This window comes from Suillus bovinus (assembly GCF_016758785.1).
Source record: "Suillus bovinus strain UH-Sbo-P2 chromosome Unknown EDB93scaffold_70, whole genome shotgun sequence".
NCBI lineage: Eukaryota > Fungi > Basidiomycota > Agaricomycetes > Boletales > Suillaceae > Suillus > Suillus bovinus.
In genome coordinates this window covers 81217-105055 of record NW_024542126.1, presented here as the reverse complement: position 1 = coordinate 105055, position 23839 = coordinate 81217, and the positions used below count along the sequence as shown (strand labels likewise).

At 48.7% G+C, this 23839-nt stretch overlaps 9 protein-coding genes across 9 annotated transcripts; 4 read left to right on the top strand and 5 right to left on the bottom strand.

Moving 5' to 3' along the window:
• Positions 1-1386: 1386 nt before the first annotated feature.
• On the top strand, positions 1387-4141 carry EDB93DRAFT_1232053 (interferon-inducible GTPase-domain-containing protein; the record flags this gene model as incomplete). Its single annotated transcript, XM_041451295.1, has 2 exons — positions 1387-2250; positions 3205-4141. The coding sequence occupies 2 exons, from the start codon at positions 1387-1389 to the stop codon at positions 3991-3993; spliced, it is 1653 nt and encodes a 550-aa protein (XP_041303768.1). The 3' UTR covers positions 3994-4141.
• EDB93DRAFT_1170560 (uncharacterized protein) lies at positions 4142-5820 on the bottom strand. The gene is made up of 4 exons (XM_041450335.1): positions 5435-5820; positions 4824-5376; positions 4596-4776; positions 4142-4540 (listed from the first exon to the last, which is right to left on the bottom strand). The coding sequence occupies exons 1-4, from the start codon at positions 5701-5703 to the stop codon at positions 4248-4250; spliced, it is 1296 nt and encodes a 431-aa protein (XP_041303767.1). The 5' UTR covers positions 5704-5820; the 3' UTR covers positions 4142-4247.
• Positions 5821-6042: 222 nt separating this feature from the next.
• Positions 6043-10214, top strand: EDB93DRAFT_821872 (uncharacterized protein). Its single transcript, XM_041457601.1, has 4 exons — positions 6043-6345; positions 6395-7561; positions 7614-8806; positions 8855-10214. Exons 1-4 carry the CDS (start codon positions 6223-6225, stop codon positions 9825-9827), a joined length of 3456 nt encoding a protein of 1151 aa, XP_041303766.1. The 5' UTR covers positions 6043-6222; the 3' UTR covers positions 9828-10214.
• Positions 10215-11298: 1084 nt separating this feature from the next.
• On the bottom strand, positions 11299-13156 carry EDB93DRAFT_821899 (uncharacterized protein). Its single transcript, XM_041457603.1, has one exon. It carries the CDS (start codon positions 13074-13076, stop codon positions 11544-11546), a length of 1533 nt encoding a protein of 510 aa, XP_041303765.1. The 5' UTR covers positions 13077-13156; the 3' UTR covers positions 11299-11543.
• Positions 13157-13183: 27 nt separating this feature from the next.
• EDB93DRAFT_821877 (uncharacterized protein) lies at positions 13184-14981 on the bottom strand. The gene has a single exon (XM_041457602.1). It carries the CDS (start codon positions 14657-14659, stop codon positions 13292-13294), a length of 1368 nt encoding a protein of 455 aa, XP_041303764.1. The 5' UTR covers positions 14660-14981; the 3' UTR covers positions 13184-13291.
• An 85-nt stretch (positions 14982-15066) lies between these two features.
• EDB93DRAFT_821845 (uncharacterized protein) lies at positions 15067-17110 on the bottom strand. The gene is made up of 2 exons (XM_041457600.1): positions 16900-17110; positions 15067-16845 (listed from the first exon to the last, which is right to left on the bottom strand). Exon 2 carries the CDS (start codon positions 16639-16641, stop codon positions 15292-15294), a length of 1350 nt encoding a protein of 449 aa, XP_041303763.1. The 5' UTR covers positions 16642-16845; positions 16900-17110; the 3' UTR covers positions 15067-15291.
• Positions 17111-17133: 23 nt separating this feature from the next.
• On the bottom strand, positions 17134-18581 carry EDB93DRAFT_1092186 (WD40-repeat-containing domain protein; the record flags this gene model as incomplete). Its single annotated transcript, XM_041446420.1, has 8 exons — positions 17134-17304; positions 17361-17439; positions 17489-17575; positions 17629-17798; positions 17853-18025; positions 18078-18216; positions 18272-18418; positions 18480-18581. The coding sequence occupies 8 exons, from the start codon at positions 18579-18581 to the stop codon at positions 17134-17136; spliced, it is 1068 nt and encodes a 355-aa protein (XP_041303762.1).
• Positions 18582-18623: 42 nt separating this feature from the next.
• EDB93DRAFT_1170537 (Inosine/uridine-preferring nucleoside hydrolase domain-containing protein) lies at positions 18624-20762 on the top strand. Its single transcript, XM_041450334.1, has 7 exons — positions 18624-18760; positions 18815-18963; positions 19025-19096; positions 19149-19587; positions 19638-19658; positions 19710-20140; positions 20200-20762. Exons 2-7 carry the CDS (start codon positions 18928-18930, stop codon positions 20275-20277), a joined length of 1077 nt encoding a protein of 358 aa, XP_041303761.1. The 5' UTR covers positions 18624-18760; positions 18815-18927; the 3' UTR covers positions 20278-20762.
• Positions 20763-21461: 699 nt separating this feature from the next.
• EDB93DRAFT_821776 (uncharacterized protein) lies at positions 21462-23634 on the top strand. Its single transcript, XM_041457599.1, has 3 exons — positions 21462-22295; positions 22341-22676; positions 22725-23634. Exons 1-3 carry the CDS (start codon positions 21698-21700, stop codon positions 23420-23422), a joined length of 1632 nt encoding a protein of 543 aa, XP_041303760.1. The 5' UTR covers positions 21462-21697; the 3' UTR covers positions 23423-23634.
• Positions 23635-23839: the final 205 nt, after the last annotated feature.

Below are 23839 nucleotides of genomic sequence, written 5' to 3'. Positions count from 1 at the left end.
TGAACGAGGCCCGACATACCATGGTTAGGAATTTGACTTACTAGTGCGACGATATATTTAAAGCCGGCGCCGCATCAGTTTATTCGAAGCAAGCAAATTCACTGGAAACAGCGGCATCGCGGCACGTCTGATCTGAGCAGCGTTGTTACCTGATTTTTCTTTTCAAAGCATACGGTAAGCTCGATGCTTACCACATAATGACCACAGCCTATGCAGACGCAGCCTGCGCACCTAGTCACAGACCCGTTCTGGTTAGCTCGCTGATTGGACACCGCATTTGACATTGATCCTCATATATAGCATCTCCAATCATACACTCTTCCACGTTATTGCCTGCTGTTCAGTGTTGCTGTCGACGTGACGACGTTCCACATATGCATATCAGTAAGTTTTCTCAGCTCAAGATATGGAGGCATCATGCGACGTGGCCATTGACAGATCCACGCATTACCATCGTTGAGCAAACTCAGAGATGGGATGTTTTGTGAGTCGGCCACGAGCGCCCAATCCATCCGTCAAGCCTGAGGAGATCAAGAAGCGCCGGAAGAGGGCTAGAGCGAATCGGAAACGGGCCATTCAAGCCACACAGGCCGCGCAGCTGGGCGCTATTGCATCTTCTCCTCCGTGCTCTTGCTGATAGTTTTCGACATGAGCATACTGCTCGTGACCCGTCTTGACCACAGGACTCATAGATATACTTCTTCCTATATTCTTCTGGACTGACATTACTTCCCACAGTGTTCTTACCATTTGCGAACGACTGACTTCCATCCCACTGAATACTTACAATTAGAAGGGGTTTGGAATTGAGATTTCTGGTATAAACCTAGAAACACAGGACGAACGGTACCATAGGACTCCTTCAGATTTAACGTGATCCTGCACCTCCCACAGTGGCATCCAATAGTCGTGAAATGAGTTTGTGAAGTACCCTATGACCTCGTGCAAGGGTTCCAGCGTGTCAATTCTGGGATAGGGGATGATTATTATAAATGCCCCTCAAGGCAGGCATTCTGTTCTTCGTTGTCACCTAGCGCGAACCTACATCACTCATTCTGAACCAACGCCATTGGATTTGATTCCAGAAGCATATACATTCTGGTAAGCTTCCTCAGCTTGAGAGATAGGAGCCATCATGAGATCTGACGATTAACAGGTCAACGAATAACCACATTGAAAATGGGAGCCAATGAATCCATCCTCGCAATAGAAGCACGTCAGCGTGCAGAGGTAGTAGCTGAGCAGGCTCGCAAGGATGTCGAAACTGCGCAGGCTGTGTGGACAAAGATCATGGAAGCGACTCAAGAATTGCAGCTAAAGGCTACAGAAGCTCAGCAGAAGGTATATATGGAAATGGTGGCTACCTTGCAGGCAGAACGCGCTGCCATGCAAGAACGAGCCAAAACAGATATACAGTCTGCCCAGGAGAGGAATGCAACTGCCGCTCAGGAGGCAGCTAAGACGTTCAAGAAAGCGGCAGAAGAGCTCAAGAAGGCAAACGTTGCTCAGGAGGAGGCTGAACGCAAGTTGAAAGAAAATATTCAGCCTTTGGTGACTCCCACACCCGAAGAACTTTGCACCGCCAAGTTACTAGCCCAATATCGTGAGGGCCTTCTCCACGTTGCGGTAGCTGGGGTGGCAGGAGGAGGGAAATCATCTCTCATCAATGCCTTCCGTGGTTTGCACAATGAGGATATTGGATCTGCTGCCACGGGTCTCACCGTGACAACGATGGCCATAACCAGATATCCGAACCCCAATGTGGAATACCCTCTTATCTGGTACGACATCCCAGGCGCAGGCACGCTCGAAATTCCAAGCTGGCAGTACTTCAACGCCCAAGGACTCTACGTCTTTGACTGCATCATTGTCCTGTTCGACAATCGTTTCACCATGACAGACATTGCCATCCTCACTAACTGCAGGCGTTTCAAGATCCCCACCTATGTCGTGCGCTCTAAGGCGGATCAGCACATCCGTAACATCATGAATGATATGGGGTGCGATAGTAATGACGATGAAAGCGAGGACCAGAAGAAGCTTTACCAGGCTGCACGACAGCAGTTCATTCAGCAGACGCGCCAGAGCGTGAAAGACACCCTGGAGAATGCTAACATGCCTGACCAAAGGGTTTACATCGTTTCGAATGAAACGATGATCGATGTTGTGAAGAGAAAGCAGGCAGTGAAGGTCATTGACGAGATTGAGCTGTTGAACGAATTGATCCAAGAAACTCAGACCAGGCGCCTAGTAGGGCTGTGAAGATGCCGCGCCGCAGCCGAGCTTCCATATTAGGTCTAGAATTGGAATTCATTTGATCTGCTACGCCTTCACACCGTGTTCGCAGTAGTCGCTGTGTGCTTCGATAGAAGTTACCTTCATGATCGTCGTCAGACATTTTCAGGTAATTTGACATGGCTGGTGCACTCAGGGTTCGTACTCTGTTCAATCACTGTACTGCCATTGTTACCCTTGACGGACCCTCAAGGCCTCAAGGCTGCTAGACGTAATGTGTGGTATTTAAGTTGGCCGAAACATCCCCGAACACCCCAGACTCTCAAACGGTACTCTCATAGAGACCTACATCGTCAATCGATCGAGGTCAGTGATTGAACGAACTGTGTCACAATCCATGTTTGTCGATGCCCTCTTAGTGCTACCAACCAACCGATGAAATTTTCATCTAGATCCCTTAAAAAACTAGTCATGGGCGGGGGACACTCACATCACCAAGAGCCAGACTGGGGAGCAATTCGTGCACAACAAGAAGCTGAAGCTCGCGCTCGCGCCGCAGCTGAAGCAGCTCGTCAAGAGGCAGAGCGTGCCGCTCAGGCAGCCCGTGCAGAGGCCAAACGGCTCATGCGCGAGGCGGAAGCAGCACGACGGCGCTTTGAGGCTGAACAAGCAGAGGCAGCTAGGAGAGCGCAAGCTGCCCGCGAAGAGGCCGAACGACAGCGCCGCGAGAGAGAGCAAGCTGAGCAGGCGGCACGTGCCGCCCGTGAGGCCGCAGAAGCATGGGCTCGCGAGGAAAGACAGCGTGCCGAACAACTGGCACGAGAGGCTGAAGAAGAGAGGCGTAGACAGCAAGCTGCCCAAGAAGCTGCTAGACAAGCTGCCATCGCTGCCCAGCAAGAACAGGAGCGGCAACAGAGAGCCAGGGAAGAGCAAAACAGAAGACTCCAAGCCGAGAGGGAAGCAGCTGAGCGCGCCGCACAAAAAGCTGCTGAAGAAGCCAAGCGAGCTCAAGCTGCGAGAGAGGAAGCTGAGAGACAATTACGAGATGGCACCCGACCTGTGGTCACGCCTACCCCTGAAGAATATTCTACTTTCAGAGCCAGCATGCAGCATACTGCGGGTTTCTTCCATGTTGCTATCAGCGGGATTGCTGGTAGCGGCAAGTCATCGCTGGTCAACGCGTTACGGGGCAAGCATAATATGGATCTTGATGCTGCTGCGGTCGGCGTGAACGAGACCACTCTCGTGGTGGCCAGATACCCAGACCCAAACCCATCCAGCCGCTTCGTCTGGTACGATGTTCCCGGAGCGGGCACCTTAAAGATCCCCGATTGGAAGTATTTCAATGATCAAGGGCTCTTCGTCTTCGACTGCATCATCGTTGTGGTTAATAACCGTTTCACCGCCACTGATGTTGCTATCCTCTCTAATGCTAGGCGCTTTGGCATTCCCGCTTTCATCATCCGCTCTAAAGCGGATCAGCACATCAGGAACCTCATGAAAGATATAGGTTATGACAGTGACGATGAAGACGGAAACAAGGCTAGTTACTTTGCGCGGGCGCGCGACCAATACGTGGCAGAAACTATTCGTAGTATCAAGACTAACCTTCAAGAGGCGAACTTGCCTGATCAACCGGTTTATCTCGTGTCGAACGTTGCTCTACAAGCAACTGTCACTGGGAAGTCACCCAAGAAGATACTGGATGAGGTTAAACTGCTCACAGATTTGGCGAGCACGGCTCAGAAACACGTGTAGGTGTTATGATGCGGTTTGCATTTGGTGCTGGACTCCCAAATGTTTTGCACTTTTCGTCGTACGGATCCGTAAATATACATACTCTCAGTCTTTGTGTAGTTCAGTTGTATAAATATAAGATATCGCGATCGCACATATGCATCAAATTGCACAAATATTCGTAGTGTACAGCAAGACAGGACCCCCTTCAACGACATGATTTCTTCAACTACACAGTACCGAACTCGGTTGCCCGTGACCTACATCACTTGATCTCATTCCTCGATCTCGATATCGTTCTCATCCGAATCACTGAAGTCAAACTCTGATTCGTCCTCCTCTGTCTGGCGGTAAAGACCAACTGATTCCATGGCTGACGGTGACCTAAAATTGAGTAGTCCAAGAGTGTCAACTTTCCCCATGGAATCGCAGAACTGCTGTAAAGACCCCATGACATCGATCGGAAACCGGTCCGTGGAGGCGGCCTCAAAGAACCACCGAATTGCAGCTTTGTGATGCAAGTCCGGCATCCATACGTTGTCCTCAATACGATGCCATGCGGTTCCAGCTATGCATCAAGTTGATTCCCATCATAAACATACTTGAGCGTTAGGTGTACGCACATGGAAAGACACAAATACTGAGGGTCGGGCATTTGTTGCCCCACATTTGAATCATCGTGAAGTCGCATCTGTAATCGGACACAGAAGTAAATTCCGATAGTTCTCGACTGCGTGCAACTTCGATGCGTAATTGACTGAGGGAGCTGAAGAAAGGAAGTGCTCTTTCGCATGCTTCGAGAAACTGCACCCATAAACGTCGTGAACTTTCGGAGTGCAGCAACAACTTACAGGCTTATTGGCCAGACCAGGTATCATCCTACTTAATGTGAAGTTTTTGATATTTGGCAGTAAAGTCGCGACATGCATTAAAACTTCAGTATTCCAGTGAGGACGGCACAAGTAAAGCTCAGTGAGCGTTGTGGAATATCGAGAAAGGTGCCTGATAAAATGTGGGATCTCTTCGTTGTCGTCCTCGATCTCTGGGGACAAAACAGATTGGAGGGGTGCATCCGGAGAAATTATAAACAGCAGAGATTGGGGAAGGCAGACCGAATTCAGTGAGGAAAGGGATATTCCGCTGAATTCTGATAATGGAATAGATCTCATATCACTCGGAGATATATGCAGCTCCTGAAGCTTCGGGTGCCTCCTGACAAATGAGGCAAGAGTATGGGGTTCCATTGTAGTGGCGAAGGAATGCAAGTTTGGGAACGTGCAGGCATCTAATGACAGAGATGCTCCGCAGTAAGGAAACATTAACCGGATATTTTCCACATTTATCGCACAAGCCAAGGCACGGGACAGCAACTTGTAAAAGGCGGACAAATAGAGATAAAAAGGTCTGTTGGATTGAACGAGCGTGGTTACATGTATGCATGTTACGAGAGGCAAACACTTACCCTCCTGTGAGACTTAGGCGAGAGAATGCTAAACCTGGCCACAGGAGAACTTTGCGAACAGAAATAGCAGCAAGTCTGTTTGAAACGAGGGCCTTGCATATCTTTATCGTTTCACCGTTGCCTGCCAGGGCCAGAGACCGGTAGAGCCATCGTGTCGCGCGAGGTTGGAAGCGATTTGAAACGGTACATAGGGAGAATAAAGTCCCCTGCGGTAAGAGATGTGCTATCTCATCCAGAAGCTCATCTGGGAGGTCAGTGATGGTAGGCATGATCCAGATTTCAGCTCAAGGGTGAATTGAAGGCGGCATAGTGCGTGTTATTTGTTTCTGTTGACTTCTAAGGCCTTTGACAAACAACACTAAGTATTCGTGGATAATCATAAACTGTATTCGGGCAATCTTAATGACCTAAGATGTTTTGGTCTTTGGTGCAGTCGGGGATGGATCAGTAAATCAATACTCTCCCATAACGTGGCACTTGGCTCCGGCCCCGAGTCGTTGCCTAAATGATCCGAATGAGTCCAAAAATCAAACGTCACGTGGTAACGCGTTGTTGACAGATATGTACTGTTTGTACTTATAGAGGTCCTGCATTATTTGGTCCCGACATTTAAACTCTTCTTGCACTAGTACTTCAAGACAGGCTCTTTTTTCAGTAGCAACTTTTTGTCACGAAGGCCTTACGCCGTTCACGCATTTACGCATTCACGCATCCAACGCTCTCTCATAAAGAACCCAAGCAAGATCCATTCAAGAATTTATCAACGCTCAACGATTTTAACATTCGCCATGATTCCTTTTATTCCAACTCTTATTCTGGCTTTCATCTCGTTTATATCATCAGCTTTTGTGATTTTTCGCATAGTAATTCCAATTCTTCCGCCTCATCCTTTAAGCAGACGTGTTGCTCCCGTGTGTACTCAATCTTCCCATGAGCCTCAAATAACTGATCTTTTTTTAGTCCGAGTTTGGACTGCCTGACTATAATTTTCGTTCTCTTTCTTCAGCCGACAAGAGTCACCTATGGTTGGCTTCCCTCGATATCCTGGCCCTATGCGTCTTTGTTTGGCAGGCATTTAGTGAATACTATGGTGGCCCTGCAGCATATGGCGAGGCCCGCGACGCTGCATCCTCGGCAAGGTTGTGGTTTGCTTTGACAATCAGGCAAACTTGTCTTTTCGTTGTGTCCGCACTCACGTTGATACACATTCGTATGGGGCGGTCGGTGTCTTTCGGATCCAGACACTGGATGTTGTGGGCACCCATCCTGCTCCTGGGACTCACCTCCACTGTGCTCTCTGGCGTTTTTGCGGGGGGAAGTATTCCAAGCTTCTTCGTTGGACTTTTGGCATATTCCACTACTATTGCCGTCCTGAGTAGTGCATCATTTGGTAGTCTCGTGTACACTCTTGTGGTAATCCGGCGCAATCTCGCTGCACTCAATGATCCCGCAGACAGCTGGCCACCTGTCAAAGAAGTTGAGGACAAACCCCGCCCCTCGTTTGCGACTGAGGATGTTGACGTCCTCAGGGAAGGCAGCTCCTGGCTCACCTCTGATGCTGGCAGTACGCATCACGGCTCAGTGTCCAACTGGTCTTTCTCGACCCATCAAACGCATCCCCGTTCTGGTTGCTTGGGAGTCGATTGCGCCACGACATCCAAAACCTCTTCTGTGCCTAAATCGTCTTACTGGTTCGATCCGCCCACACCTATGACCGGTGACGCATTGATTCCGCCAGTCCCACCATTGCCTTCCTCTCACCCTTCATCACCCGCTGACGCACTAAGCTCTGATCCTGACCCTTTCCGTCGAGATGCTCCAGGTCGGCCGCGTCTCAGCTCGCAGAGCTCATGGCTGACATCACCGTCTGGGTCTCAAATCTCACTCTCTGCATGGTCATATCCCACTAGCCATCAAGGTGTCAGTGCTGTTGATCTTAACGCTGAGCTACTTCCCCAATGCAATCGGCCCCCGACTCCTGCTCTGTCAACTGCTCGAGTTCTTGGAGGATACGGATATCAGGGTGATTCAGAAAGGGGTATTGCTTCTCTAGCGCATAGCGGCAATGATGTTGACATTTCAATTTATCGGTACGCCTGCTGGATGATGACAATCTGGGCGCCTTTAGTAAGTCCTTCTTGTCCGATGTTATAGTTGGGCTGTAACAGCTGGTTAACAGGTGCTCTCCCTGCCATACATGCTATCTTTTGTTGGAAAGGGCTTCACATCTTCTGCCACACCTCTTTTTCTTGCCTTCTCGGTTACGCTGTCTTCGCCCCTCCTTGCTATGAACATCATTATGCGCTCGCCGATCCCCATCCCGACCGGTCTTTTCGAGGTTCATGGGGAGCCTCCCTCGATCTGCATGCGGGCGCCATCTCCGGCTAGCACTCTCACCGACCGCAACCGCGAGTACAAACGGTCTGGGTCTGTCACAGTTGTTGAAGGGAGACGCTCTGGCGATGTCTGGATCTCACAAGGGGATGCCGTGGAGGGGAAAGGCAAACTCAGCAGGGCACTTGGTCTCATGACCCCTGTTCCGCGCCTGGCTGTACTGCCTCCTGACGATGAAAAGGAAGATGGAGAAATGACGCCCCCTCTGCCAATGCAGACTGAGTCTGAATCATTCAATACTTCTGTGTTCCCTAACACCCCCCGGTCTGCAGAATTCGGGAGAATCAGGAAGCAGTCAGTTCAGTCGAGGATATCAGGTGATGAATTCACCTCGAGAATAATGATTGCCCAAAGGCATTATTCTGCAGTCGCAACTACCGTGGTTGTCACTGCATCGCCGGAGAAGCATAGTGGCGATTTTCTCACTGTGACTACTGGCGTTGGCGTGGAGAAGAGGAAGTCGGTCCTTCCTAGTCCTTCACACCTCCGCTCCCGTTCTGTTTCCTCGGCCATCGATCAGGCGATCAGCACAGACTGTGGCCCCAGCCCCAGCCGACCTCCGTCTCAACCTCTTCCTCCCACACCTCCTAATGTCCGTCTTGCTAAGCAGCAATCAACGCGCACTCTCATCCACCGGAAGTCGTATTCTTCTGGTTATAGCTTCGGCGCAGCAGTCAACGACGATGTTAATGAGATCGACGCGCTCACCGCTGGTGTTCTGCCGCTTCTTGTGCCCGGCTTGAGGGTTGGAAATGATATGAAGATCAAAGATTTCGAGTTCGAGTTCGACCCCCCTGTCAGCAGCACTGTGACAAAGAAGAAACGCCTGCCTTCTCGCATTCAGAAGGATAATGGTGAGTTCGGTGTGCTCGCCAATGGAGAGTGGGAAAGTATCGCGCCGCACTCGACACACGCCAACGGCAAGGTCAGGCTCAAGAAAGCGTCTGCGCACAAGGGACATCACTTCAGTCTTCCTAGGTAAGCTAATCCCTGACTCCCACGTTTGTTCTGACGTTGGTTGCGCAGTCTCGGTCTTCGCAAGGGCACAACCAACAACTTGAAATCCGAGATTAGTCGCGCGCTTGCTACGAGCATTGGTGGATACGCCGCTGTAAACACCGGGAAGCACGACATGGTCTGGGGGGACGAATCGGACCCAAATCATCTCGCACGTCCCCCCGTCAATGTCGATCAGCAGCCTGTTCAGGATAGCGCCTCCCTCGGCCGCACGATGTCTACTCGCACTCTTGGTCTTCATGCTGAAGCCCCTCAGGGCATGGAAAATGCACGTAGCTCCGTCGCTGCCCATGACACCACAACCATACTTCCTCCGTCATCCGCTGCATCCACAGTCACCCTCTTTGACCCTATGGCCGAATTTGACCCCACTGCGCAAAGCACGCCACTGCAAGCGAAAGAATATAATTTTACACGAAAATATCAAGCTGCTATTATGCCTCGCTCTCAACCGACTTCAAAGCGCTCAAGTATTGTCTACATCAAATCATCCGAAGAACACACCCAAGCGCCATCAGAGTCAGAGCCAGAGGCTCAACCGCCCACCGAACGAAATAACACCAATGTCATGTCATCTCTTACAGTCTCACAGTGGCCCACCCGGGCGGTGAAACCACTTATACTCTCGTCTGGCAAGCAGCGCAAGGACGACCCAGAGCCCGCAACGAAGTCGGGCTCGAATTCTCTTCGTACTCTTTCCCTTCTTAAGGATCGTGATTCGAACCATGATAGTACTGGCGATGTCACCCGTAACGGGTTCGCAGGTACACGACCGCTCGTTCTTGGAAAGAAGAAGTCAAAAACAGTGAAAGAACACGATGAGAACGTTGCTCCCGGTGCTAGTTCTGTGAACAAGCGTTTGAAGCCGCTCAAGCTTAGTCGGACAGACTCGAGCAAGGTTCGCGGAATGCTTCGCAAGGACGAAACGCTCCCTATCGTGTTGGTTCGCCCACCATCTGACCGGATGGAGTCGATTTACTAGGTTCGGTGAACCCCCTCAGGCTGAGTTGAACATTTCCCTCGAATTATGCTCTGTTTGCTTTGGGATTCGCTTTTTTTTTGCTTACTTGACCGTCTGCTCTCAGTTTTGCTTTCGTCTTCCATTCTATTTCATGTTGCTTTCACGTTATCCGCAGTGCGTTTGATTTTGCTGTCACGTTTTTACATAAAGTTTAGTTGTCATGAAGTTAACTAATGTTCAGAATATCGCATATATCGTCACGCCGTATGTATACAATACAACTACTATGCCCTTACCCTTTCAATCTTATATGTTAATCCTTTTCGTGTTAATCACTGGTCACGACTTGAATTAGACTTTTGTGGTGGTGTAACACATGCTAGTAATCACCAGTAGGTACATAAATTGATGATAGAGACATTCCAAAGACATTCCACGAGCTACTCGATCATGAAGATGAACCACATTCAGTGAAAGATTGCTCCTTATTCATACTATGTAGATATCCATACTACGACACGGGTAAGGCTTGCCCGGGCACCCACCCGGGCACCACCCGCGGGTGGATAGACGGGCCGGGTGGTACGGGTACGGGTACGAGGAGCCCGCGGGTAAAGTGTGGCAATGCTTGGTTGACCATCATGACATCAGATTATCGATGGTTCTAAATTCTACGTAATGTCAACCGCAGTGTCTCAGATTTATGTTATGCATACTGGTTACCGTCTCCAGCGTCCACGACTCCACGTAGCATAGTTAGCATAACTCATAAGTTGCAATACTTGCACTGGGCATCACAAGTTTGCAACATACCAGCATCGTTTTCCCCATGTCGGGCTGTGACACCCCTCCGAGCACACCATCGGGCGATGTCTTCGATCTCGACTCCTCAGTGTCATCGCCAGCCAAGAACACACGCAGCCGTAAGCGCATAGTGGTCTCGAATGTATTTGGTACCTATATCTTCGTATCGACTTTTCCATCCATTCTACACTTGAAGCTTGATCACCCGCGGGCGACCCGTACCACCCGCAGGTTGACCCGCACCCGTGATGTTCTGACCCGGGTGGGTACAGGCAGGCCTCTAAAAGTTTCAGTACCCGCGGGTTGGGTATGACCCGGGTTGTCATACCCTACGTGACCAATCATCCACTAAAAGAACAGAACTATTACGTATATCAGTCGTTATAACATCCGACTGAGTTTGGCTTTACCTTTGTTAAGTCATCATCAGGACTCGGGTGACAACAGTTCTTGCAGTTACATGGGCTCAATATTGCGATCGTCTCTAAAGTTCCGCAGAAAAACGCGAAATCGTTGCCGTTGTTATAACCTTCGATGCCCTTCAGGCATTGTACTGAATCTGGGGGTGACCGTAAGTATGCAGTCTAAGGTCTGCACGTAGGCCGAAAGAGTGCTTACCTTTGGGGCTGCAGGGTTGGCCCATCAGATCCGATGCGGTTATTCCAGCTATTGCTGGGGCAAAAATGATAATAGTAGTGAGTAAAGGAAATTTCATGGTGGAGTATTGATGGTGTTTTTCGAGTTGAAACGAGTAGAATGGCTTTTATATACAATTGGTGTATGCCAGCCAAACACTTTCATCGTCGTATGCCCAATTAGCATGTGGCAGATCAAAGGCATAGTTGATTACTAATTTACCGTCGCATGCATTCAAGTTAATGTACATACTAGTAGTAGATACAAGTTACTGGTCATCGACAAGATGACCTTTCCTCAGCCAGACCTAAGCCGAAGCTGTTCTTTCATGGCCAGATTGTATGCGGTGCGAGCGTCCTCTAACAGCTTTTCGAGAAGCTTTTGGTCATTCAAGTTCGCCTTGAACATATCTTTCTCCTTGTCACTCATCTGGAGCAAGCGGTCCGTGTCTCGGCCGTGAACTTTCTGGTCTCTCATTACACTCAAGACCTTTTCTCTCCACGTCATCCATACTGGCGTATCATTCGGAATGAATTTGCGGAGGATACCTTCTGGTTCGAAACCTAGTTTCTTCCATTCCGATTCTTCACAAACACCAGGAGGCTGGAGCATTAGGCATGCAAATACAGCGGCAGTTGTTCTCGTGCCAAGGCTGTAAGTCTGCATATGTTGCTCATCCAGATTGAGTACTTTCAGGAGTAATTGTTCCTGGATATACTCGTAGTCGATTGAGGACAAGTACAAGTTGTACGCCCACGAGGCTGCGAAAGAGGACAGAAACATGATTTGACCAAATAATGTGCCCTGGGGGATCAAGAGCAGTTGAGCGAGGAGTTGTGTGACGAGCAGGAGCGAACACAGTCCAATAGCAGCATACTCGTCCCTGATGGGTATAGCTTCCTGGTTTGGACCATGGTCTAGTAAAGAACTGTTTCGACGACCAGCTTCTGCATCACTTCTGCGCTTCGACTTGGTCGACTCCGTTCCGTCTCTAAGAACGAAACGTTTCATCTTTTCCTTCCTGCTCCTCTTCTTAACCCAAGGCCCATATTTTAAAGTGAATCTACCTCTCGTAATGGTAGCGACATTTTCCTCTCTCCCGAGCAGGAGGACGATATTATCGCCGTCCATCAGCATTCCGTCTCCGGGCGGAGCCGTAGGTGCTGACTTCACACCTTGCAGCTCTAAACTCGCAGATCCTATGACCAAGGAGGACATGCCGTTTGAGATGATGCCCAGAAGGATCATCGAACAACAGAACCAGTCGTATGTCCATCCGCAAAGCGCACATGTGGTGAAGCTGACGGCTATCGGTAGAATTGCAACGTATGTCTGACGCCCACCATGAGGTGAGATTGTGCGTACTGGCGGCTTGTCTTTTGCTGTCGACTCTTCAAAAACGAGTTGTGTCTGGATAACAGTCACTTGATTCCACTTCGTGACTCTTCCTGCCACTGGCACTCCCGGCTCCTCCTTGCATATCTGCATCATCAGATACGCAAGATGGCCGGTGTGCTCCAGAATGGATCCAGATCTAGAGGCGACGTATTTTGGACCCTGCTTGCCATCAAGCTCGAAGAATTCAGCGGGGTCTTCATTGGGTCCAGGGAAAAGCCCGTCCCACAAACGGGAATTTGCGAGCATTCCGAACTTCTTGCCGACGTTCCAGCTGCCGGGGGAGTTGTACCATCCCATCCATTTTCTGTACTTGTAAAGATGAATAGTTTGCATTGCAGAGATAGCTTCTTCGCCCCCGAAGAACCCTGCAACGCCGGATACGTCGAGGTCAAAATGACCTGTATGGATGTCAATGGGATGTTTGTGGGGCATGGTACGTATACTGCGGGTTGTTTCACAGAATACTGCTCTTTAAGTAGCGCACCTCATGGGAAGCTACGCCGCGATATGCATCCGTAGTGACATCAGTCCTTCACGATCTGGGCGCATAGAGTCCACCATGTGTTGCATTAATGCGATCTAGGGCTGCAACGTGCAGCACAGGTTGGATAGCTTCTGAGCCGGCTGTACGTACGTTACAACAAGTATTACACACGACTTTCAACAAAGGAGTCCGGTCGAGGTACTTGTTTTTCAGAAATGTGGGTATTGTTCCTAATCTTATGTTCTTGTTCCTGATAACCTCTATACGTATCGTGTGCGTCTCGAAGTAATGATGCCAGGAGGGCCCTTTCATGATCACTGAACCCTCGCAAATCTTTAGAGTCAAGGTTGAACGACTTTCCTTCGTTGTTATTTTCCAATTGCTCCGCCACTTTGTCTCTCCATACATTCCATACTCTTGTGTCGTTCGAGATGAAACGTTGCAGGACTTTCTTTGGGCTGAAGTCAACAAATGGCCTTTGGATGCCATTGCTGAGGACCAGGCATGTAAAAACTGCCTGAGCAGCTCTGCTTTTAAGTCCAAATTTCAATAGTCGCGGATTGTCAAGCGCTTTCCATAGGATATTGACTTGTATTTTCTCCTGCTCCAACGACGACAGAAATGAATTATATGTCCATGAGGCTGCAACAGACGAGATGAACATGATCTGCCCGAATGTCGATGCCTGAGGGATGAAAAGAAGCTGGAGAAGGAACTGCGCGAGGAGGAGAAGCGAGCAGAATCCAATTCGTCTGTACTCTGGGCCGCCATCCATCCTCAGGACAAATTTGCCTTTCGTTATTGGATTGACATCTTTCTCTGCGCCTCTGACAATGACCACGTCGTTTCGCATCAGGAGTATCCCGTCTGCGGGTGGCGTACCTGGAGCGGGTTCCCTCACGCCAGAAAGAAAGTCGAGTTGAGCAGAGCCGATGACAAAGCAAGATATCCCGCCTGAAATGACCCCCAACAAGATGAGGGTGAAGGCTGGCCAATCTCCCGAAGCCGCGCAAAGCACGCACGTTGCGAGATTGATTGTGATAGGAATAGCGGCCAAGAGAGCATGATGGACGCTCATCATTGGCGCCTGGTCCGTATGCCTGAGTATAACATCTCCGATATCGAGGATAGTGACTGTTAGAGGTATAGTCTCCCTTCCTCCCAATTTTACCACTTCCTCAACTTCTTTCGTCTTCTGCACTACAAGGTATGCCAGGTGGCCTGTTTGCATATCCGTGCCTGACAAAACACCCCAATAACGAGGGCCGGTTTGCCCATCCAGCCCAAATACCTCGGCTGGTGATAAATTCGGACCAGGGAAAAGCCCATCCCAAAACCGCGAATTAGCAAGTTGCCCGAACTTTTTGGCAACAATGTAACTTCCTGGCGAATTATACCAGCCTAGCCAGCGCCTCCCGCGGTAGAGATGGACAGTAGCCATCGCTGAGATCGCTTCATCCCCACCGAAGAATCCAGCGACGCCTGAGGTATCAAGATTGAGATTGTTGATCGGCACACTGAAGGTGGGCATTTAAACCTAACCATCAGTTGTAAAACAACTCAAGGACTCCATTTCCTGTAACCGAACGAGGGACCTGGTGGGAATTTTTCACTTAAAGGCCGAGACTTCTTCAAATGACGAATCGCATAAGTAGAAATGCACAGCAATCTACAGCTACAACCAATTATACTACCCACACAGCACACAAATATTCGGCAACTACTCGTACTTGAGGTACCTGCCAAGCACAATCATCTGTGTATCAACCAAACTCTTACATAGATCATCCCGCCCTAATCAATCACTGGCAGTTACTAGACACTGGTAGTGTATATAATATACTTGTTCATCTGGGTTACGCGACGTGAGTTGTCTTTCCAATGATGATACCAGACTTTGTCTCCGCCGAAGAATCCTGCGACCCCAAATACATCCAAGCTGAACTTTCCTGAATTGTTTGAAATTGTGTATTGAGAGATAGTTGGTATGTAGTTACACCAGTAAGTACTGTTGCTCGTTCCTTGCTTATATCTAGCCTCGCGTATCTTGTTTTTATACTTAATCTTCCGAGTTCTTCGACGTTTACAGAATGACGAGTGTCAAATGCGGTCATAGTTAAGGAGGCCTTCTAAGCGATAAGTCTAATCATGAATGTCAGTTGTTCATACATCCTTTGCCTCCCAAGTCGGGGAGTCGCGTATGGAGCGCGGATAACGAGCACGCTCCCGCTGGTAAGCCTCGAACGCAATCGCGGCATCATCTAGGAAGGTCTGTAGCAATTCGCATTGTTCTTCGCATAAACCCTTCTTCTCTTGTGCCGTTAAATGAAATTTTTTGTCCGGACAGGCAGATTTCAACTGCGCTGCAACCTTTTTTCTCCAGAGATTCCAAACCCTCGTCTTGTTCGGTACGAACAACGATAATATATGCTCCGCGTTAAAGTCTTCATCTGTCTCATTTCCATCACTGAGAATAGCGCAGGCGAAAACAGCCTGGCTCCTCCTATTATGGAGGGAATATTTCTGGATCGAGTCTTCTTCAACCTGTAGCGCCTCGCAAAGTAGATCTCCTTGTATCTTTTCACTTTCAAGGGAGGAGAGAAACGAGTTGTAAACCCAAGACACCGCAAACGAGGAAAGAAACATGATTTGACCGAAGAGTGACGCTTGAGGGATCAAGAGGAGCTGTAACAGGAATTGTGCCAGCAAAAGGAGCGAGCACAGTCCAATGCTCCGGTACTCCGATTTACTACGCATGTCAAGCGAGAAATGGCCCTTCGTTATCACATTCACATCTTTTTCCGACCCTTTCAGCACGACAACATCGCGTGGGGTCAAAAGCAATCCATCCCCTGGGGGAACCCCCGGGGTCACGTTTTTAGGTGCCTGGAAATGAAGCCTCGCAGTACCGATCACGAAACAGGTTATGCCACTTGAAATGATTCCGATGAGGATAAGGCTGAAGGCAAGCCAGTCGTCGAAGATAGCGCATAAGAAACATGCCGCGATGCTCATGGTTATGGGTATTGTGGCCAGTAGTGCGTGATGGATGCTCATCATCCCAACTCGATGCATATCTTTGACGTCTCCGACGTGAATAACAGTCACTTTTGCAGGTAACGTCTCCGTGCTGGCTTTGGCTTCAACCCTCCTGCCCTCTAACTCCTTGCTTATCTGTATTGCGAGGTATGCGAGGTGCCCCGTCGCCATATCTGTGCCAGAAAGTGAAGCGACGTATCGTGGCCCAGCCTTGCCATCAAGGCCAAACATTTCAGCTGGTTCGCAATTTGGACCTGGGAACAGTCCATCCCAGAATCGGGAGTTAGCTAACTGGCCATATTTTTTGGCGACTGTATAGCTCCCCGGAGAGTTGTACCACCCTAGCCATCTTCGGCCGCGGTAAAGATGCACGGTGCCCATGGCTGAGATTGTTTCATCGCCGCCGAGAAAGCCAGCAATACCGGCCGCATCAAGTGAGAATGATGAGCCATTGAATGGGATCTGCAGGTGCATTGTTGTGGACGTCGTAGATAATGGTGATTCTACAGCATGTCTGTGCAGACCTTCAAATACCAGCGCGCGCTCCGTTTGTTGCGTTGACTTACTAAGAGCTGTAGGCTCTGTGGGAACTCGAACGTCCTCGAGGCAGCCTTACGAAATAGGGCACTGCGAACTGATATAGCGCTAGCACCGCATAATTCCGTATCTTTTGATGGACTACTAGTAGCTCTGTGAACTTCTGTCACAAGACTCACAATCAAGGACACTCGCCTGATCTGTGAAAAAACTGTGCAACTAGTACAAAGACCACTCATTACAAAGTCATCCGATTGGACGCAAGTTTCTTGGGAGAAAATCATTGCGCCTACAAGATATCATTAGACGCCACCTGTTTGGAACATTCTGATTCGGACCTTTCAAACCTGTACTTGTCACAATCCATGGAATTTTCGTACAGTATCGAAGAGACTTAAACAAGTGTGGCAATTCAACAATAGCTGCCTGTTAAATCCCTCCCCCAAATAAGCTAATAACAGCTACAGGAGGAGGCCCACCCTCCCGGAGCTTTGTTTGCCCACAATAAGCAAAGACGTATTTTGAGGGATGCCACGTTACTGTGGGTGACGGTGCCAATGCAGGAACACGATGCAATGGGGCACCCGTCTCTGTTGCACACTATTGGGCCCAGGTCATGTTAAAAGCAGATAAAAAGCCAGAATCCAAATCCTTACTATGTCGATGTAGGGTCCTGTATTTGCAATAGCGAGGTACTCTCCATCATACGAGAAGCTCAATGCATTGATCGCATTTCTGGAGGAATCAAGTGAGTGGAGGAAGTGACGGGTTTTGATTCACTCACTCGCAAGTGGAGATTGTCCGAGCACATATCCATTCACTCAGATCGAACATGTTAACAATTGAGTCATAGCCACCAGACGCAAGATATCTGAAGACCACGTTAATGCATGTCGATTAGAATACGTAACAGCTAATACGCACCTCCCTCGGGGATCGAGTGCTACTGCAACACAACCTCCGACATGAGCGGCAGGGCTTTCTCTGAGGGTCAGCGTTGGATAGTCCATGACCCGAACGCTATGCTCAGAATGATGTGTCAAAATAATACCATCGCCGACATGATTGAACATAGCGGTAGATGCGACAATGCTCTGTAGAAGATATATCGATAACTTGTTGCATGATGGAGACGATGTAGAACAAACCCCGTCTTTATCTGAGAGATGCCACTGCGCTTTTGTTGCATCACCATCTTTCCCGTATGTTAAGAAAAAGAGCTGGTGCCCGGCCGAAGTGAAAATCAAAGCCCGGCCATCTGGAGAATAATTTGTCTGCACGGGTGAGATTTTTAGAACTATTTGTTGCGTATGCCGACTTTCTTGAGTTCTGTAAGGGTTATTCGCAATGTGCGCAAGGCATATAAAACTTACGTCGCGCATCCCAGAATACAATCCTTCTGTCCTTCTGACTCGACGTGCAAAATAGCTCTGGATGGGTGGGATTCCATGATATATAGTCAACATCATCAGAGTGACCGCCGGAGAAGTGGGTTGCAGCTCTTGATTCCATCTACAATTGGGGTAGGGAGTGTAACTTGTGATAGAATGCGACATATGGTACGTACGCTAGTTTCTGGAGTCCAGATCCGAGTGATTTTGTCTATACCAACGCCAGCTAAACGCTTCCCATCGCAACTCCATGCTACATGAGTTATAGCTTGAGGCGATGGTATACGTAGATCACGCGGTTTATGCGCAGGAAAGTTTTGTGCCTGATTCAATGGAACATGTTAACAATGGGACGATACGCGAGTCCTTAGACTTTACACTCACATGCAGACCGCGAGCAGCAAATGTTGTATGAAGAGGGGGAGATGGTGGCCGCTGAAGGGGCGCTACCTCTTCTTCATCCTTGCTGTTTACTTGACTTGACATTGATGCCACTGGGCGTATGGTACTAGGAGCCTCGGAAAGACGTTGTTTATCACTGTTAGGATCGACAAGGAAATAAACCAGATCTCTTCGCCTCTCCCAGTTTTCAACTTGTTTGTTTCAAATCTTTTTATGCAACTTACAGGAAAGTCTGCACCCAGACTCCAGAGCCAGACAAACTGGTATGACCTTTGATTTATGGTAGATCACCATCGACGACGTCCGTTTCTGTTCAGGTTTTGGATGCAGACACAGACCAATTAACTTTGCTTCTGATCAGTCAGATCGCTGATCACTGTTGTTGCCCTTACAATCCATCCTGTTCAATCTAAGCTGAAACTGGAAGACAATGTCGTTGAAATATGTCTGGTTAGATGTAGATCCGGTACGCGACTGATCGTTTGCTCTCGTTCGGCGTGAATGCACTGAGAGAACGTCTCATCCAGGGACACGATGATGCCACTGCACTTATGATGGCCTGCCAATTAGAGAATATCAAACTTCTTGGAGTTTCCAGTGTGCGTAAAGCGGATTTCTCCTGGACAGGTCCTTTTCAAGCAAGTTGTCTAGGTTCACGGCAATGCGTCCGCTGATTGCACTGCCAAGAACACCGCAAGGTGTCTGCACGCATTCGCTGCACCTTCCGATGTTCTAGTATACCCTGGCGCATGCAAGCCGTTGCTTCGACCCACAAAACACGACCCTGAAATTCATGGAGAAGATGGTCTAGGAGGTGTTGTAGGCCTCCCTTCAGCCGATAGTCCTGAAGTTCAGGCACGATTCGCTCGAAAAGTCGATGGGTCGTTAACACATGCCATCGAGGGGATGGCATCAGCTATCAAGGACGCATGGCGCAATGGTACTGGACATCAAGTGTCGGTTGTTTCTTCCGGACCAATGACGAATATTGCCCTATTTGTCAGCGTCTATCCCGACCTTTTGGAAGCAGTGGAACAGTTTGTATTTATGGGCGGAGGTGTGGGCGTTGGTAATAGATCTGCCGTCGCAGGTATGTAACATGTTGTACTTGAAGGACCAATTTTTACAATGTCAGTATAGAGTTTAATATTATGTGCGACCGTGCGTGTCCTACAGAAATATGTTATAATACTTGTCCTGATCCTTTATTAGCCGAGGCGGCTCAGATTGTTCTCGACGCTCCAGTCAAGACTGTTATGATACCCATCAATGTCACACACACAGCTATTGTCACTTCGGCTATCCATTCTCGCCTGAGATCACCCCATCCAGCTCTCCTGGACGGCGTGCTGGCAAATCCATCTACCAATCTCCGAAGCACATTGTCTTCTGTCATCAGTTTCTTCGCAGGAACGTACAAGTCAACATTTGGTTTCGATCAAGGTCCGCCTCTCCACGATGCACTGACCATCACATATGTGTCCCATCCTGAGCTCTTTAGTGCTCAACGTTTTAGAGTGGATGTGGAGCTACATGGTAAGCACACGGCAGGAGAAACGGTCATCGACATTTGGAATTATCGAGCATGTGATGACTCATGGGGTTCTAATGGGAAGAATTGCGTTGTCACCCAGTCAGTTCAGGTGTGTGTATCCGAACAACGTACAGCAGCCTTCTCTTCTCACAAGAATGATGTCTCTAGGTCGATCAATTTTTTGAATTACTTTTGAATTGTGTCTCCCGATGTGATGCCATATCTCCACTCAACGTACAACAATGACTGTTCCCTATCTGAACGCCAGTGGCCCACATCAGGCACTGCCTTATGCGTGGGACTGACTTTCAGATTTATTTTCTTACTTACGTGTATTCACGCGATACGCCTTATGACCCCAACATGTAAGACGCCATAACAGTCGAATGCTCTCAACAAGGATATTATTGGTTAGTAGTTACGATCTACATGCTGTGCGTACACGCTTACTATCAGATTGACGTGTGTCGCAGAATTCCTAATCATGAATGTCAAATCCACATTTCATAAGAATTGGGTAAAGTTATCGATCGTATGGATCTGTTGGTTGTCTTTTCCAAGACATTGTCTGGTTGTTATGATGGCCACTACACAAATACGTTGTCATTGTCACCTAAGCTAGGGGCATCACTTCCACATCGATATCAGATAGGTTTCAGTCACAAATTATGATTACTCCCGTCTAAAGACTTTGTTCCTTGACGTGCGTGCGTGCGTGCGTGCCGCTGATGGGGGCGTGATGCCGTTAGGCTAGATGATGCATAAATACATCTCATCACGCCTTGTTACTAGACAAGCGCACCTCTCTTCCTTGACAAATTTGTTTCGTGCTATCCGCTATGGGCGTCGACAAAGCGTAAGTGTCATGGTTCTACTATACAAGCCCATTTTAACGGACGGTGGCTTCTAGTGTCAAAAATAAATCGAGGTCTGTTTCACGCACTATAGAGACTGCAATTCTGAGTTATCCCCCAGTCGTTTCAATTTCATTCGCAGGACGACATTGCGAACCACTGATGACAGCACTAGCCAGGTGCTATCCCTGCTGCTTGTGTACGCGTCCTTACTAATGTTCGGATGTAGGAACTCGAAGCCCCCGTAGATGTCATCGAGGATGACTCGACACCCGCTCCGGAAGGAGAAGAGGCAGGAGACTTGCAGGACGAACCAAACACACAAGATGAAACTAGCATGCAAGACGGGACAAGCACGCAAGACGGGACGAGTACGCAGGACGGGACAAGCGCGCAAGACGGAACAAACCTACAAGACGAATTACCTCGTCAAGATTCCTTATCCATAGTGACGGAATTACAACAAGACGAATCGCCTCTTCAAGATTCATTGCCCGTAGAGACAGAATCCCCGAAAGAGGAGGTAGAGATGCAATCCATGGCCCCATCTTCTGATACCCCTGTTCAAGAGCTTACCGGTACGGCGGCAGCGGATGTTGACAGAGCCGACAGCCCTGTTGAAGACCCTGAGGTTATCCTCAAGAACCTACAGGAGACTTTTCAGAACATAATCGACGATAAATTAGCTGAACATACCTCTTCGCTTGATAGACACCCACAGCGGCATCCTATACACCAGCAATGATCTCGAGGGAATTTTCAAAGAGTCAGAGGAGTACCGACGACTCTACGAAAATCTTCTGTCAACTTCCATGTCTAAGCTTCAGCGCAAAGTCGACGAGTTCTTTCGATATGCGATGCTTTCCCACAAGTGGGCAAGTGCGACGGACGAACCCCAGTATTGGCAGATCAAGGGAAGCGTCTACGAGATGGATGCCCCACGGGAAATCCGCAAGCTGCAACAGTTCTGTACCACCTCGAAGAAAGAAGGCTACCGATGGGCATGGAGCGATACGTGTTGTATCGATAAAACGAACAACGCTGAGCTTCAGGAATCCATCATCTCTATGTTTTCTTGGTACAAGGATTCGGCAATCACTATCGTTTACCTTGCAGACGTTTCCGATATTTCGCAGTTGAAGGATAGTCAGTGGTTCAAGAGAGGCTGGACGTTGCAGGAGCTCCTCGCACCTCAATTTATTCGATTTTACAAGCAGGATTGGCAGCCACTCATCGATTCTGATAAGAATCACAAAGTCGAACTTCTGTCGATTCTCCACAACATCACTCGCATCGATATAGATGTTTTGAAGGTATTTCAACCCGGCGTCGATAACGTCAAGAAGCGGTTGAGTTGGGTGGGCAATAGGACAACCAAGAAGATCGAAGACATTGCCTATTGTCTCATGGGTAAGTATCGCCATAACTGGTGAATCGTTCTAACGCCCTTGCTAGGTATTTTCGGCATCCACATGCCTGTAATGTACGGGGAGAAACATAATGCCTTCGTGCGGCTTCAGAAGGAAATCATGTCGCTTACTGATGACCTCTCACTCTTCGACTGGTTGGGAGAGTCGTCGACCCTTCACAGTTACTTTGCTGCGCATCCGAGGTGCTTTATGACCCCAGCGTATGACGCTCGACAGGACTCCACTTCATCGAAATTCGAATTCAGGTTGCTCAAAACTTCGAAGCGTATCACCAGCGGCTTGTCTTCTTCAGCTCTCAAGCTTGTCAAGGACGTTTTGAGCAACCCGCCTCACGGACGTTTCATTGCAAATGGGAGAATGTGTATGCCCTTTTTCGTTCACGAAGTGGTCACCCTTATTCCAAACCAAGACAAACCCAGAATTTTCAGCTATCTCGTCAAAGCTGAAGGCCTCGCGGAGCTCGAGGTCATCGTCACACAGCAGCTGGTTCCTTTGTATGGAAAGAAGCCGGGCGTCAAATACCGCATCGTGCGAATGTGGGACGCGAGGCTTGTTCACCGTTCGTCTAAGGGAAGCACGGACGTCGAGACTCCTGATGCGCTGACCGTTGATAAACCTGATTCTCCTGAGCCGTCGACAACAGAGGGCTCCCCGAAGCAGGACGAGGAAAAGGAAAAGGACGAGGACGAGGAGAAGGACGAAGAAAAGGAAAAGGACGAGGATAAGGAAAAAGATAAGGATAAGGACGAGGACAAGGCCAAAGAGAAGCGAAAGGACAAGGAAAAAGAGAAGGAGAAGCGAAAGGAGAAGGAAAAAGAAAAGGACAAGGAAAAGCGAAAGGAAAAGGACAAGGACAAGGAAAAAGAAAAGGAAAGTTGGGTCGGCAGATCCAAGGAGTTCGTTGCCGACATTGTTGCCGACATGGTCACTCAGAGCACTGCTGCTGCATTGATTCGGAAGCTGCAAGAGCCGTTTGTTGCTCAACTTCTCTGTTCGCCTGGTGATAAGCAGCCTTGGCGAAGGGTTGGAACCACCACCCGCGTCATTGCCCACGCATCCTCTGGGTCCGTTAATTTCAGGGCCCTCGAAAATGTCATTGTACACTGAATCTTCACGACTGTATCGCTGCTCGCACCCATATGGTTGTGTTGTTCATATTTTACTACAGCTACGATTACGAACTCTACACTATGACTCATGAACGTTCTGAACTATGGTACCGTATCAAAACTACTATATATTATATATGCAGTGCGATGAAGAAATGCTAGTTAAAATATGATTGACGATTGATGGACAAGCCTATTTGGCTACCGTGACTTGGATCATTTGCCTTTAGCCCTTGAACGCTTTCTGATTGGTAATCACAGGTCACTTGAAGACGACCTCAAATCATCAGGAGTCCCAGAAACTTTGTCAAGCAAGATAATGTATCTCAACCACGACGCACTAACATTACTTTGAGAATTATAGATCTAGAAAGAACAAGGTACTACTTTTATGTGCTATGATATCTGTCCACAA